Raw genomic sequence first — 17201 nt, 5'->3', positions numbered from 1 at the left:
AAGAAATAAATCGCGCGACATATGTATATATATACTTTATTAAAAAGATATTGTTTCGATATATTTATAAATAGTTAGTCAATCATTGATAAGCATTTACTATTATATTCATTTGATACGGCAACGTTTCACGGTATCATTTAACAATGAAAGAATATGAAGAAACGCGGAGCGATTACGCGCTGCTACCTGTTCGAACGCCGATTAAGAAAGAGTAGCACGTGGAACGCTCGTAAACATGGCGCGCGCTGCGCGCCGCACATACCATAGCCACTCGTAAACAGTCTTGAAGGCTACGATATCTACAACGTGTGTGAAATGAAATATTCAATTATATTACGAATAATATCTAACTAATACGAAGATCTATAACGTCTTTTGATGACTCAACATTAAATGCTGTAATCGTTACGTTTTAACGTGCCTTCTGAATAATTCTGTTATCGTGCCTTTATTGTTTTGTTTAATAGACTCGTTACGTTAGATTTATGAAAAATGGATATCTTGTATATCTTAAGTGTGTTACAATAAACAACTGTTATAAAAACAAAAAAAAAAATAGCTGTCGCTATACGTATGTATTATAAAATGCTATACAAATTACGATAAAATCCAGAATAAGAGAATTTAATGTAAAAATGTTTAATGTTAAAAATATTGAATTGACCATTATTATAAAAATAATCGTTCGTAATTATCGTGAATCTATTATCATATGTATTATATCTATTATCATTATAATAAATAAGAATAAGATTAAATTATACTTAACACTTTCGACGATCGGTATTTGTGATATTCGTAAATTTTTATTTCACACAAAATTTAATTAATATACTGTGAATATGTTAAGAATTAATTTTATATTACACTCCAGTCTTTTAATGATAAAAGGCCGTATAAATTACATATATTCTCCAAATATTGGAGAAAACTCACTACAAAACTCCCGGATATATTTTTTTAATATATATATATATTTATTTTTAATACATAAGACTTATTCAAATCATGCTTCTTTTGATTTATTTTTGCTCTTAGTTTCTTTGTAATTTTTTTTTTAATACATATATATTTCCTATAATGTAAATATTGTCAATTATCTATAAATTATAAGATTTAAATATTAAACAACGATAAGTTATAAGAATAATCGTATAACATATAATTATGTGCTAAAAAATCTAATTATGAGGGTTTTTATAAAAATAAGATAATATTTGTCAGACATTATTTTTATTGTATATGTATATGAATATGAATATGAACATATTGATAAATGTATATATTAATGTTCATTAATATTTTAGTCTATAACAAAAAAATTATGCGAACGTAAATAGATGTGTAATTGCGTAAGCATACTCTTGCATAAACTACTCTCACCTATGAATTGTAAAAATAACACAGAATAAGATTTTATCGGCAGTACCGGAAAATGAAAGTGGCTATTTAATTCGTATATGTTAAAATGAAATTTAGAGGTGCTAGTATACAGAAATTTCGATGGTCTCATGAAAAAAAGATGAGATAACCGCTTTCAAGTTTCTCTCTTAAATTAAATATTAGATTTTTTGACATATAGTCCATCGAAAAATTTTTATGTGTTCCAATGTGAGTGTACGTGTCTATTGAGACACTTGACACATGATGGCGCTCGAATGCCCATGTGTCGATTGGCCAATTTTTTGATTGGTTGATCTAGTGGAAAATCTCCAGGCATCGATCGCTGTAAGTGGTTATGTCCAATTGCAACGTAGTCAAATTGTACAGGCGTTATGTTTGCTGAACACAGTTATTTTTGTTCAACATGCGAGTTCGTCTTTACTTGTACGTATATAATAAAAATTCGAAAAGTGGTTAAGTGTTTGTGTTAATAATTTGAGAAAATATTTTATGAATTTGCTCTTATAGAAATGCATTGAAAATGAGCATGAATCACATGTAACACGAGACTTTACAGAACTTTTCTTTACAAGTGATTCGATTGTCTCATCTAATCATAATTGTTTCATTCTTTGTCTCTTTAAATTTTCTCGTGTTCTTGACGCTGTGATCGTGGTGGATCGTGATTCGTGGCCTGTCGGCCTGTGTTGGCGCCGTTTGGAAGCTGCGGCCATTTTCCAGGAGTATCAGTATCCTGACGCTGTCCTATAAATTTCGACGATTTAAGGAATTATACAGAAATTATTAGTTGGATACAAGTCATGACTTCGAAAATGTGTAAGAAGGACATCCTGCAAGCTGTTATTCTTGCGGACGATTTTACAGAGAGACTAACTCCTGCACAGGATTTATTTCCGAGCATCCTGATACCTGTGATAAACATACCGCTTCTCGATTATACGATCGCAACGTTGAAAAAATCGAGAGTACAAGAAGTATTCCTCTACTGCAGCAGTCACATAGATCAGCTTAAGAAATATGTGAGTGAAAAGATTTATAAAAACATCACGATTACCTTGATCATCTCTGATGGCTGCAGGTCTCTTGGAGATGCTCTGCGAGATATTGACACGAAGGGTTGGATCAGAGGATATTTTATACTGATCCGTGGAAATGCATTCATCAATACGGATCTTAAAACCTTACTCAATGTTCATCGTTTGAAAGTCGAGAAGGACAAGGGAGCAACTATGACCATGGTATTACGAAATTTTGGTTCGATGAAGGAGTTCTCCCTCCATGAGGAAGCATGTACAATTGTCATAGATAAATCTAGCAATAAGATTCTGCACTATAATAAACGGACGAATAGTGAGAAAAAAGTAAAGATGGAGTTAAACTGGTTTCTTTATCACAGTGAGGTGGAAGTTAATTCTTGTCATTTGGATACTCATATTTACTTGTGTTCACCATCTGTTTTGCCACTCTTTGCTGATAATTTTGACTTTCAGGTAAGTAAAACAAGTTAAATTACTTTTTTATTCAAATTGTCAAGTTTAACATGATTATTTTTAATTATGATTCAATAATATTTTAATGAAATAGATATAATATATAGAATATTCTTATATGTTTAGACTATGGATGATTTTATTCGAGGAGTGTTGATGAACGAGGAGATATTGGATTCAAGAATTTATTGGCAGCAATTAAACACAGAAGATTATGCTTTGCCAATTACATCGTGGAAAGCTTATCATCTGCTTACTCGAGATATTCTACATAGACATAGTTTCCCCCTTGCACCAAATACTTTCTTCTTATTGAATAAATTTATATGTATGACGCAAAGTACATACAAACATGAAACTGTTACTTTTGCTAAAGGTTGTATATTAGAAAGTGATTGTATTCTTGGATTTAATAGTGCATTAGGAAATAAGACTAAAGTTGCAAGATCTGTTATTGCAAATGATTGCATCATAGGTAGTAACGTTATTATATATAACTCTTATATCTTTTCAAATGTCAGAGTCAAAGATAATTGCACTATTAAGAACAGTATTGTGTTCCCGGATTGCATTATTAGATATCGTAGCGAAATAGATGGATGTATACTTTGTCCTGGAGTTGATATTGCTGCTCGAAGTAAATATGCGGATATCATTATTAAATTTATATCTTGTGATATAACTAAAATTATAATGACAAATCTTAATCTTGAGAAAGACTTTTTTTACTTTAAGAACATTCATGAAAAAGAAGTAGAATACTTAACAGATACATCTAGCAGTGAAAGCGGCAATTCTCCGATTCCGGATGATACGAGTATGTTTTTATCCGAAGTTATTGATAGTTTGTTACGTGGTTATCAAGATAAACTCAAATGCGACAACTTAATTTTGGAAATAAATTCGTCGAGATATGCATATAATGTCACTATCCACGAAGTGACGTATAATGTTATCAAAGCAATTCTCTGTCTGCCATTTCATTATCTTTCCGAAACAAAGACCACCGTTTTTAATTTAAACTATCAAAAGTATCTGAAGATTATGACAAGTTATTTTAATACTATTATTTTGAATTATGTTAAGAATGAAGATGCGCAGGAAGATTGTTTGCGTGCTGTAGAAGACGTTGCTAGTACAACTGCCGAGTTGCTACCATACACGCCACATCTGTTGCATCAGTTTTACGACCGTGATATACTGTCGGAAGAAAAGATTTTACAGTGGTACGAAAAATATCCGAATTCAAAATATAGTCCAAGAGACAAAGTGAGAACTGCTGTCCAGCCATTTATTAAATGGTTGCAAGAGGCGGAGGAAGATTCTTCTGAAAGTAACGATTAAAAATGTTTTTCATTAAAAACAATTTTATGTAAAAATTATATAAAGTATAATGTTAAATTATATTAACATATGAATGTAATAAGAAATTGCATAATTATTACATATACATATACATATATATATATATATATATATATGTGTGTGTGTGTGTGTGTGTGTGTGTGTGTGTGTGTGTGTGTGTGTGTGTGTGTGTGTGTGTGTGTATGTGATAATTATGCAATAATTATGTGTAATAAGTGAATATAGTATTTAAAAATTGTAACAAAATGGAACTAGTTCTCAATTTCTTTATTTTTGTATCAACTCTTAATGCTTCATAATACTTAAGTTTTGAGCAACGATAAATCACGCACAGATCGATAATACGCATTCCAAGTATATTATCGTGTACGCGCGTGTATAATATCCGTGTAAATGTAACTATACGTTTGTATAATGTGTCGATAAAGCCCGCATGTTTCGTGCGCATTTAATCTTGACCTGCTTTCCGATTACTGAAACAAAGCTATCATTCCATAGGTACATCCATCTCTGCCAGATTATGCCATGCCAAATGACGATGATCCGGGAACTTGATCGCATCTATCCAATGTCGTAAACGCGCTCCTTTGCTACCGCAACCTAACATAAGGCCGCCTACAAATTATAAAAATGAGCGTAAAATATAAGCATTTTTTTTACGTTGAATGCGAATAATAGATGCTTAAAACTTAGAAGAAGCGAATGAATTAATTTTAGAATTCTAACGATTTATTAATCATAACTAGTAGAAAAAAAATTATAGCTAGTAGAAGATTAATTATAGTTTTTCATTTATTTTGATAAAAGAATAAGTAATTTTTCTAAAAGAAAAGCAAAATCCTAAGTGAAGACTATTTATCACTCGATAAATCAATATCATAAACAAATAGAAAAGATGAATTTAATACAATAAGTCTCTTGAAAAATGTTAATCTTAACTTCTAATTTCAATTATAAGAAATATATATTACTTTAAATTTTGATTATGTTATTAACTAGCTTTTATATTTAAATTAAGGATGCGATAGATTATATTTTTAGATTATATTCAGGACTAAAATCTTATGCTAAAAAATTAAAAGAACATGGAATAAAACTAGTAATAATTTGCAGTACCTAGATAGTCGTTACTCTTGCCAAAGTCCTTGTCCCACACGGACAAGCATAGGGTTAGCTTCATTAGTTCCGTCAGTCGAGTCGCGAAAACGAACTCTTCGTTCCATTCTGGATTCAATGTCTTCCGCTTGATGCTCGTACTCTGCGATCCGCGGCCGGCCGTTTTCTTCAGCTTTTTGGCAGTAGCGCGATTGGCCGAATAATCTAGGAACCGTTGCTGCCGATGATTGTCGGTCGCATCTTCGACGAGTGCTAATTTGACGAATGGGTCAGAAAACCCGTTGCTGTCCATGGGTAGGAGATTCGTGGCACGGTGTACCGTGACCAACAGTGCACGCCGACGTGTGCAGTAGCTCAGGCTTATCTGAATCTTCCCGCGACCGCTTGAACACATGCCCCAGATTTCCTCTTCGTTGTCCACCTAGATAATAATGATGATCAACACATTGTATACATTGTATACAGATATTTATTTTATATATTTTTTTATATACTTTGTATATGGAAATTTACTTAATGTAAGTACTTTAATGTTAATTTCAAATAAAGATATCTTGCCTTTATTTATTCTGTCATGTATATATCCAAATATAAAAGTTAATTATGTTACGAATAATTTTGAATTAGATCTAATTTCGCAAATGTAATTATATAAGATATATTTGTATATTTAGCATACTGGATAATGAGCTTGTAGAGAAACTTTGTAATGTTTTGTTTGATATGGTATCAATTCGTGTAGAGGGAATTTCGCCTCTCCCAAGAAGTCCTGGCCCGACGGATCGTCCTGGATGACTAAGATGTGCAAAGCTTTGCCGGTCGATATCTGCACGAGAGATTTTTAACGTTTATTACGTACATTTACGAACGGATTGATATTCATGCATTATAATAGTGATTTTTACATCGGTTTCCGTTGTTCCGTGAAAGTTCACCGTCTCGTTGAATTCGGGATCGCGCGTCTTGTGCACCGTCTTCGTTCGTAATCGTCTGCTCGTTGCTTTCTCGACGGGCAATATGTTCAGCTTGCAAAAAGGATCGGCGAGGCCTTGAATATCCATGGGCTTTAGACGACGTGCACGCTCCACTTTGCACTGGAGGCACTGATCTGCCGGGTCGTATCGCAAGGAGACTTCGAGAGTCCCATAATCTTGTTCCGTTTCTGTTTTATTAATTTTAGTTTAATTTTATTAATATTTTCAACATTCATTTCATATGTAATTTCTAAACTATACACGATTATTGGCCTTTTACCGCTAATTGCTTTTTAAAAATCTTTTTCGTATTAAAATTTTAATCATCTTTTATAAGATTCCAGATGATATTTTGTTAAATAACAATTTACGGAAAATTTCATTTGCGTTTTTAGTTTAAAACGCAAGCTAAAACTTAAAGCTAAAATTATTTCTTTTTATTTATAATGCTATAATTATTTATTTATACTTTTGTTTTTAACAACGAAATTATTTAATGTTTTATTTAAGATAAGAAAGATAATTATTTAATTAAAAAGATGAAAACTTTACGTAATAATGAATTAATAAGAATTTAAATGACAAACAATTTTATATTAGCCAATAATTATGCAATTTTGAATATTCCTATGCTAAGACGCTTTTATTAACCTTGTGGGTATTCCGGGGTTCTTGGCATCCTGACCTGACTGTTGCTGCGACTGCTGGAAGAGCTGTCCTGGTCCGAGCAGGATCTGCTCGCATCTCGTTCCGCATTCTTTTCGAGGATCTTGCCCATAGTCTGGAACCGTTCGACCGGCGTGGTCGGTGTCGTCGCTATCGTCGTTTTTAGTCTACGAGATGGTGATTTTTTTTGCGTAAGTTCAAACCTCCACCCCGCTCGTTAACGTCCTTACGTACCTGAGAGATTGTACCTGAGTGCTCTTCGATCGATCCATGGATGTAGAAATATCCTTGCGTGCCTCTTCGGTGTCCTCTTCCTCGTCATCATCTGCCTCATTAGCTTTTTCATCGTCTACAAAAATGTCTTCAAAAGACACGCGTTGTTCGACCTGCAGTCCGTTCGGGCTTTTGCCGCTTGCCCTCGAGCGAGGGGTGCTAATTGAACCCGTGGGCGAAAGTCGACTGCATTGAGACGCGATCGAGAGACAGGACTTGTCCAGTCTGTCGGAACTAGTATCCTCGCGATAACCCGAAGGTGACAGGCCATTTGGTCTTCCCCGAGGACTTCTTGGCGATGAAGTACTGGTAGCAGGGCTTGAAATTGTCAACTTGGTAGGAGTGCTTTCACGGTTGCTTGATAGATTTGTAGGTGAATGACCGCGAGTTACTGCGAGTCGCCGCGTTGCATCGTCGTCAGACGAGGAATCCTGGGCATCGGTTGAATCCAAGGATTTGCACGGTCCGCCGCCTATCGTCCATGTCGACGTTCTGTGACCGAGTCGACACCATCCTCTCTCCTACATAAAAATTCGTACTATTGTATCGATAAAACATACAAGAAAAATAGATCTAGAGATCTTTAAATATTTATCAATAATTTTATTACATATCTCATGCATATGCATTAATTATAAAATATCTTCTGCAATATATTTTTAAATAATTGACAAAACATGTTACATATGTATAGTATATATGAAAAAGAAATAAATATCAAAATATGTATCAATATGTTCGAGTTTTACTATGTAAAATATGCTTTACGGAAATATGATTGTCATTATAGTGCGCTTCAATATCAGTATTAATAGCACGCGATGATTTGATTTTGTTTGATAGATAGATAGGAGTTAAATCTAAATCGATTTTAATTGGTTTTGCTATTTTTGGATTAGATATGACTATATCTGAATAAAATAAATTTTATAATTTTACAAGTTTGTATAGTAATTTAGAAAGACAATTTTACTTCTAGATTATTTTTTTAAACTTTTTTGAAAGAGAAAAATCAAAATAATTTTAAAAAAATGTAGAGCACTAGATAGAAAAACACTCTCTCTCTTTTTCTTTTTTTTAAATTTAAATTTAGTTATCTTGTTGATTTTATTTCACAATTTTTCAGTTCTTCACAAAATTATTGCTAAGTGAGATTTTAGTTTTACGGAATTTACAATCGGAATTTAATTTACATATAGGATCTCTTCTATAATTTAAGATAAATATTTCTTTAACTAGAAAGCACTCTTAACAAACATATAAAAATAAGAAATATAATTAAAATAGATCATTTTTGTGCTGAATGTGATTTAAATGTATTATTAATGCAGAAATCTTTTTGTTTTCTTTCAAAGTTTTTTATATTCACATTTTTCCGCGCGCGCATGTACCTTCTTCTCCGGTAGAATATACTTCGGCATGCCTTTGAAGAACCAAGCACCACTCTTCTTCCACATCTCTCTAGTTTCGGCACAAATTCGGCAGAGGAATTGCTTTTGCGCATTACCGTGAGACCTTTGGACAATTCCTTTAACGCTTCCTGTTCGTTCTTGAGCGAGTCTTATGACACGTAATGAGCTGCGCGATGAAGTAGTTGCATTATTTTCGTCGCCGTTTCCTTTCGATGGATTGAGTCTTGTGGCCTCGATGCCACATTTTTGGCAAATATATTTCCGACAGTCTTTGCAGAGATTCGCACTCGCTCCTAGTACTGTGCCGAATTTTTCACCACAAAGTGCACACGAACAAACACAACGAGCCCCGCCGGAGCATCGACTTCCGCAACTGCGTCTCTCGTTTGATCTGGTCGATGTTACAATGCATACATTCCGCTTCATATTTTCCAATCTCTCGACGAGCCTACCGACTCGCTCTTGCTCCGATAGATCGAGAGCTTCAGCCCTTTGTATTACCTATGGAAACATCTACTTGGAACCAGAGGTTGAAATTGATCTAATTGTGATAAGCTCGATTGAAGGATGAACTTCTTGAGATTTTAAACATTTATTTTATTGATTAAAAAAATTTATTTATATTCAAATTTAAAAAAAATGCATTATGTCATTAAAACAAATTAAATTCTTCAATTTTTCTCTTCTATAGAATATTCTCTTCTATAGAATAACTGAATATATCAATCTTATTTTTTTATAATCAACATACAACTCATTTTCCTGTAATATGAAAAATCTATAATATGAAAAATATTATTTTATGAATAAATTTTAACTCTTGCTTGAAACTGCAATTACACGTGTAGTTTCTCGGCCAAAGTGGAAAAATAAAACTTGTATAATCAAGTCGATTAGACGAGAGTGGTTGTTAGGGATACTTTTGTCCGTACGGAAAAGAGCTTTGAAATTATTCAGTGCCTACATAAATAGCTTGGAACTATGGGCTTTCTTAAATTAAATATTGTGTTTTTCTTTCTTTGTGTTTTTCTTTCAAATATGGATGTTATTTTAGTGCCGTTATTATTTTAAATCGTAATCTCAATAATAATTTCAATCTCATAAATAATAAATATACTTATTTTTTAAAATAATATATTTCCTTTGTGAAAGAAATAATTTAGTTTTACTAAAATTTTGATTTTAATTAATACCAATCGAGTTGGAAAACAAGATCGAAATTTATCATAATTATCATAAATATAGTCTTTTATTGTAAGGTTTACCTGGATAATGGTTTTTCGTTCATCGTCAGTGAGCAAGAAAGATTGTCCGCAACGATTGGAATTGCTCGTGCAGGAATTTGGATATTCTCCCCACCCATGGGATTCGAAAGATCCCGTTTTTACAGACCATCCTGTTCGCAATCTGTATCATTTTAGCATAATTATTTATTATAGAGTGAGTTACTCTTAAAGATTTTATAATTTATTTACAAACATGTAACAATAAGAAGATTTCATTATTTTGTGCATTTTCTTTAAAATAAATTTAGGGCCATACCTTATTTAATTAGAAAAATTAGAAATATTCTCTCTAATATGAATAAATTTTAGATAGTTTATCAAAAGTAAAAGAATAGTCAAGAATAAAGAATTGTAACTTTTTTATAAGCGTTTTTTTGTTTAGAACTTCAAACAATAAAACTAGATATATTTTATTTTGATCAAATATCTATTGAAGCAAACCAGATATATTTAAGTTTGAACAGAAATTCTAAAAAGAAATTAATAATCTAAAAGATATTTCAGATAAAAGTTTTATATTTTAATTTAATATTTTTTTATAACTGTGTGTATACATAGGACTTTTCAAAATAATATATTTTTTACAAATTTCTGTTATTTTCGTAAATTTTAAAATTATAAAAAAAAGAGATTGAAGATATGTTATGTCAAATTCACACACACACACACACACACACACACACACACACACACACATCACACATATATATACATACAAATTTGAAAATATAAAAATTAATTATAAATTCTTTATCATCATTTGCGCATATATTATATATTATGCTCATAATTACAAATATCTTTGTTGTTATCTTGTAATATAATACAGAAATATAATACAGTAGAAGTTATTATCATACGAACATAAAGCACAAGCATCGCATGATAAATGCGATGCATATAACGTCGCATTTCCGTAAAAAATATGATTTTATAAAATAATATTCATATATATATATATATATATATATATATATATTATTCATATATATATATATGAATATTACTTTATAAAATTATATTTTTTATGGAAATGCGACAAATACGATGTTATATGCATCGCATTTATATGCGATGCTTGTGCTTTATGTTCGTATGATAATAACTTCTGCTGTATCATATTTCATATTACAAGATAGCAACAAAGATATTTGTAATTATGAGCATAATATATAATATATGCGCAAATGATGATAAAGAATTTATAATTAATTTTTATATTTTCAAATTTGTATATATGTTTATTTAAGAACTTTTAATTTTTAAGAACTTAAAAAGAACAGGATTATTTTTCTCAATTTAACAAAATTAATTAAATCAAATAAATAAATATTTATTTAAAATTTATATATTATTAATGCTTATAGAGCGTATCAAAGTTAGTGTAAAAATTGTTGCCATAACATAGGAATGTTTAAATTTTTAAATAGTAAACAATTAAATTTGAATTTAAAAGTTTTTTGAATTGAAAATATTAATATACCAATCTAATTAAAAAATTCTGGTTGCTTATTAAAGAAATTTAAATTGGCAAATTAAGTTTCGCAAAAAAAATCCTCTTTAAAAAAAATTTTTGTAATACATGGTTGACATAATTTAAGATGAAATCACGTATCTACTCGTTACTAAAAGTCTTATTATTTCAGCTTCCCATAGAAACATCGAAAATCTTGAGTGCCCTGGAGAATATTGAGCTTGAAAAGATAAACTTAAAAAGGTAAATCCTCAAGATTTAATTTTGACACGTTTTGTTTAGATACATATTGAAGAAGATAAAAGAGAAGAAAAAATATCTCTCGGGATTTTTATGTCAAGATCAAAGAAGCGATAAAATCGTATCGATGCTTATATATGACTATTTGAAAATAAAAATTTGCAAGAATCGAAAAATCTATTCGCGTCTGTTTATTTTGTATAATTTATATTTTTAACGGATTTCTTTACTTTCAATAATTTTTAATATTATATCAAAAATATTCGGCATTTTGATATATATACATATAATTAAATATGTTTGAATAAAAACTGATTCCTAGAATATTAATCATTTTTCATCATACTGTGCAATATATTGCATATTATGCATGCATTACGTACATTTATTTTCATTATTCTATATCGTATATATGTAGTTATATTGTAGTAATACTGAAAAAGCTGTGTCAGGTTATGCAAAAGCATAGCCGCAATGCATATTGTGCGATATTTATGGCTCATTTCCGAAAACGTTATATTGTTGATAATTGTATAAATTTAGCAAAAAATGCATTTTGATCTCTGTTTAAAAGAATAATAATGAAAATAGAGATAAAAGGCACACGATATTCGAAAAGCATTAAACGGTTATAAAAAGAGGTGCATTATCAAATATCATAACTTTTATTTGAAACATTTTTTTTTAATATTTTGCTTTTCACATATCTATACAAAATTATATATAACTGTAATATTATTTTAGTTTTGGAAAAAAGCTTTTAAGAGAATATATCTTTTATCTCCAACTGTTCTATAATATATTCTATAATATATTCTATATAACTCTCTCGGAGAGAAACACGTCTATACGTTTCCTTGTTAAACATAGAGAAATGGTTTTAGTCCGTGTCATTACTTAAGCATTGGCATCTATTTTAGCTGAAAATTAATATTCAAACTCACTTTGCTCGCAATGCCAAATGCCGATCATTCGGGCAAACCCATCTACCTCGTGTTATTGATTCATCCATTTTGCTGTGAGTTATTGTATCTGTAAATACTGTTTGCTCTTCTTTTTTTTTGTTCTCTTCTTTTTCCTGTTTCTTTTCTGTTTCTCTTTTCGCGCTGAGTCACTCTATCTGTAATAATAAACATACAATTTTTCATAAAATATAAACTGAAATATCATTTATTCTCTTATTATTCGTTCTCTTATTATTTGTATATTTCTTGTTTATATTTTTATATATTAATTTTAATGATATTTGTTTAATATCAATGCAAGAAGATATAAAAATTACAATTAAAATTTGAATAAAATTAGAGTATTAACGTTAAAATTACCTTTAATTTGATAAATGTACCACTTGTAAAAAAATATTACAACATCCGGAAGCCACATTAAAACTGTCTTTCTCCGAGGCGATTTGAACTAGCACTTAGCAGGTTCCACTGCAACATTAATTGTTTCTTCTTCAAACCCAATTTAGATCTCGATTAAGAACGTACAAGAAAGAACAAAGAAAGAATTAATTTGCACGTGTACATTTCGTAACAATATTTTCATATATATTTTACAATTACATCTGTATAAAATTTACATATACTTGTACTTGTACTTGTTCATATATATAACTATCTGTTTTTATTTATTTTCTATTTTATAATCTTAAAAAGACATTTAGCATTTAAATTCGATATGTAATTTAGTAAAATTTTATTAAACGAATTTAGGAGGATACATTCAGTTTGCATTTGATAAAAGGATTTGCTAAAAATATCGAGAAATAAAGAAAAAAACTTTGAAAAGTTTGTGAAGAAAAAATAGTTTTTCCATTTCAAATTATATTATTTTTTTTTAAATTTACATTCCTTCTTTGTCAGTCATAATAAAATTTTCACTTTCACTTTGCTGTACGTATATTAATAACCAAATTACTTTAGTTTGTACAGCATAGTTTGTACAGTTAAGCAATTAGCACTAATATATATTTGATAATAGCACTCATATCATTTTCTTACAGATTTCGTAATTAATGAAAAGTTTCAACACGATCATACCGTAATCGTACGCAATCTGACTTGGCAATTCTGTCTAATTCCGTCACTTCCGAATATTAACGTGTCAAGTTTATGCGCGCGTATCGACATATATGACGTGAATTATTATCTTTCTCCCCTCCTGGCTGGCAATACCAGTTGTAAAGGATTTTTCTCCGGGCGTGGGATGCCGCACCGCCCACGTTCCTTCATTTATTTTCCTGTTCGGCATACGACGTAATCCTTGTGTTCTACTGGGACTCGGGAAATTAGAAATATTTGAGGAAATATTTGAACGATAACGAGAATGCGTACGATGAGATGCGCGCTTCGAGTCGCACAGGAAATCTGGTATCGTCTATCACAAACGTGGTTTCGAAATGTGTTTCCGCACAGTGATATTATCGCACACTGTTGATAATGGCTTTTACCGTCGAGCTGCTTGAATTGTCGCACATTCGCCGAGTAAAATGAAGGAAATGTATGGCATTCATACATCAGTCGTTCGATGAAATAGTAGTGTGATACGGTTATACGAAATTTCTATTTTGATAAAAGAGAAATTAATGCTGAGAATGAATGCAGATTATTTTATTTTGAAAGTTTTTACTGTTTCTATAGAAAGATTTAAAATTATATGTATGCAAAATAATTCTGTATGAAAGTTGGTATCAAGTTAAAAATTCATTTTTATTTAATTTACACGATTTATTCATTCGACGACTCATATATTACAACGTATTGGCGCATCTCGACACAGTATTGTGTTTTTATATGAGAATTATTCTGACATAATGAGGAATAAACGTGAGAATGAAGGAAATAATACGTAGCGCCATACTTCTCAAGGTAACGTGAATATAACAAGAAATACAGTCTTGTGAACTTTCTTTCTTCAACTTACAACGTTATATAAATCGATGGTTACTTCTCAATGCAGTCGTGGTATATCTCGATATATAGCATTCCTACGAACTTTCAAAAAGCTTTTATCATAACATTAATCTCGTTTTATATAGCGTCGTAAACTTATATAGTTTTATGTCAGTCGATTAAAATCTTTTTTATATTACGTATTTATATTACGTTCTTTATATGTGCAATGCAAAATGTTCATTTGCTAATAAATTTAATTATGAAGACATGTATTAGCATCCTTGAGCACAGATTAATATAGCTTGTATCTGTTGTATGTCAAACAACTTTCATAATATTGCCGGGTAATTTCAAAGCCACGTTATTTCAAAGCATTATATTTTAAACAGCGTAGAAAAATATAAAGTTTTATTTACAGCTTTTATTTAAAAATAAGATAATTAGAAGTATACTAGGCTGATCAAACATCCACATATATACACATGGCACGCATATGGAAAACCAAGAATTCAATATCTTTTATATTGTATATGAGCTACAATCTCTCGATGTATATCACGCAATCACACATGCAAGTTCGGGGGCTACGCACAAGTTTCTCACAGAAAATTCAATAAACTCACCGTGCCGTCTTGCTATCTGCTGCCATTGTTCATCGCGCGTTACTCGCGCTATCATATGGTTCACCGCGGTAAAGAGAACAAAGGAACTTTCAACGAAAGTGGCTATATTTGCTCGGAGAATCGATACTTCCATGGTGCATACCTCATAGCTCTCTCTCTCTCTCTCCCTCTCTCTCTCTCTCTCTCTCTCTCTCTCTCTCTCTAAGTCTTTTACACTTTTCTTATTACGTGTATGCGCCGCGCCATGAGCGCGTGTCGCGTTAAAAAAGGAACAAAGCTGCTGGAAAATACAGTCCAAAGAGCATATCGGCACGCGGTGCAAAAAGAATCGAGATGTATATAAAGAAACATTGAAACAGTACATTGAAGACGTCCGATTGATTGACGCGGAGCTTTCTTTCGAATTCTTTCCTTAGGGATGACTATCTGCCGCGAGTGGCAGGCGGCCACCCCCCCCGTGAACAAAAAGAAAAAAATTGAGTGCGATTGTGTTAGATATTGATATTGTCGATTAATCAATGACGTTCGATATTATGCATGTAAACACCGAACATGCGTAATTACGGCTTATTAATAACGAAAACAACCGCAGCTTTCCCCATGGCTTTTCACCCGTCATGCATAAGCTTTGTAATTAAGTAATTTAATCCGCTCGATTACGCTGTTGCGCGCATAAATTATACAGAGTTTGCGTAGCACGATATTTTGCCATAGAGTTTTTTTTGTAGGCACCTCGAAATCGATCGAGATACGATGCGACATTTATGTAAATGTGTTTTTGGGGTTTATCGATTAAAAGCGCAGGTAAATACGTTTTAGACGTTTTAGACGTTCGATAACGTATCAACGTGCGTTGGACGTTGGAAAATAACGAGGAGCGATATTCCATATGTCCAAACGCAACATGCGAATAGCGCTTACGTATCATTTAAATATCAAAAGATCCTACCGAGGTCGATGAAGAAGTTGCATTTCCTTCGAGATTATCAGGAAGTTTCTTTAAATTATGTCAATTTGCATAGAATATTTAGTATAATACATACTTAACGCGATAATGCGTAACTGAGATATCAACGCGATATCAACGTGATCAATTGTTACATGGAGAGACCTAGTCAACTTATTCAATCGATTTACAAACTCGACGCGACGAGGAACGACAAAGGAAAAAAAAAAAAAAAGAAGAAGAAGAAGAAGAATAAGGACCGTGAACTCACGTCATAATCCGCCGCTTGCAACAGGCTGCAGCTGGTCACGTCGACGCGGGACGCGCACGCATGCGGTCAATTGCGGTCTTGGCGGCTCGTGCTCTTCGGCAATTAACTGTCGCGCTAATTAGTACACGCTGCCGGCGCCGCGTTCCTGGTTTCCTCCCCCAGGTGACCGTTCGAGAATCGTACAGGTAGTCGCATCGGTCCGTTGGGAGCCGTGCGCCGAGATACCCACACCGCGAGCTGTCACGAGCTGTCGGCCGACAAGTGGGTGCTGATCGAGTGCTGTTGCTGCTGCTGTTGCTGCTGGTCTGTGATGTGATGTATCGTCGCCACTACCTCAGTAACTGACTCGCGCGCGCGCGACTCCACTCGGCATCGGCAGCAGTGGGATGCGGGGGAAGAGCATCGGAGGGTGGAAGGTCGGTAGGTGGTAGGGTGCGAGAGCTCTCCCCCTCGTTCCCGTATGGTCCGCAGGGATGTATCAAGCCGGCAAACATGGAGAAAGGAAGGGATGAAGAGGCGCGATGGAAGAGGGTGGTCGCGGGTGAAAGGCGTAGGAGCGACGCGGAGGGTGGAAAAGAGAGAGGGCTAATATAAAGTGAGGGGTAGTCAGACGCAACAGGCGCGGACATAGATAAAACGTGAACGGAGGCATATGTTACCTCGTTGTCGTCGTCCTCATCGTCGACACTCTACCATAATTGAAACTATCCCGCGCGTGTACAGACTTTTCAGCGTATCAGCCGCGGCTAGATAATCGTGCA

The 17201-nt window shown here is 32.7% G+C and overlaps 2 protein-coding genes across 7 annotated transcripts; one reads left to right on the top strand and one right to left on the bottom strand.

Moving 5' to 3' along the window:
• The first annotated feature begins 1737 nt into the window (after positions 1-1737).
• On the top strand, positions 1738-4720 carry eIF2Bepsilon (eukaryotic translation initiation factor 2B subunit epsilon). Of its 2 annotated transcripts, XM_089082988.1 has the most exons (3): positions 2287-2426; positions 2486-2897; positions 3024-4720. In XM_089082988.1, coding segments are annotated over exons 1-3 (1632 nt in total). In that variant the 5' UTR covers positions 2287-2424; the 3' UTR covers positions 4242-4720. The 2 variants fall into 2 exon arrangements, with proteins under 2 accessions (XP_011643925.2, XP_088939114.1); XM_011645623.3 differs by having other exon boundaries at positions 1738-2897.
• On the bottom strand, positions 4515-16797 carry LOC105431441 (rabphilin-3A). 5 transcript variants are annotated; one of them, XM_089082982.1, is made up of 11 exons: positions 16441-16797; positions 13029-13136; positions 12648-12823; positions 9969-10110; positions 8683-9204; positions 7253-7812; positions 7004-7185; positions 6284-6540; positions 6058-6204; positions 5379-5799; positions 4515-4877 (listed from the first exon to the last, which is right to left on the bottom strand). In XM_089082982.1, exons 3-11 carry the CDS (start codon positions 12713-12715, stop codon positions 4750-4752), a joined length of 2427 nt encoding a protein of 808 aa, XP_088939108.1. In that variant the 5' UTR covers positions 12716-12823; positions 13029-13136; positions 16441-16797; the 3' UTR covers positions 4515-4749. The 5 variants fall into 5 exon arrangements, with proteins under 5 accessions (XP_088939108.1, XP_088939109.1, XP_088939110.1 ...); XM_089082983.1 differs by lacking the exon at positions 16441-16797 and adding an exon at positions 13746-15940; XM_089082984.1 differs by lacking the exon at positions 13029-13136.
• Between the last annotated feature and the right edge of the window lie 404 nt (positions 16798-17201).

This window comes from Pogonomyrmex barbatus, unplaced genomic scaffold (assembly GCF_055798465.1).
Source record: "Pogonomyrmex barbatus isolate J1 unplaced genomic scaffold, ASM5579846v1 scaffold7, whole genome shotgun sequence".
NCBI lineage: Eukaryota > Metazoa > Arthropoda > Insecta > Hymenoptera > Formicidae > Pogonomyrmex > Pogonomyrmex barbatus.
Note: the sequence above shows the minus strand (reverse complement) of the source record. Positions and strands in the feature narration are given on the sequence as shown.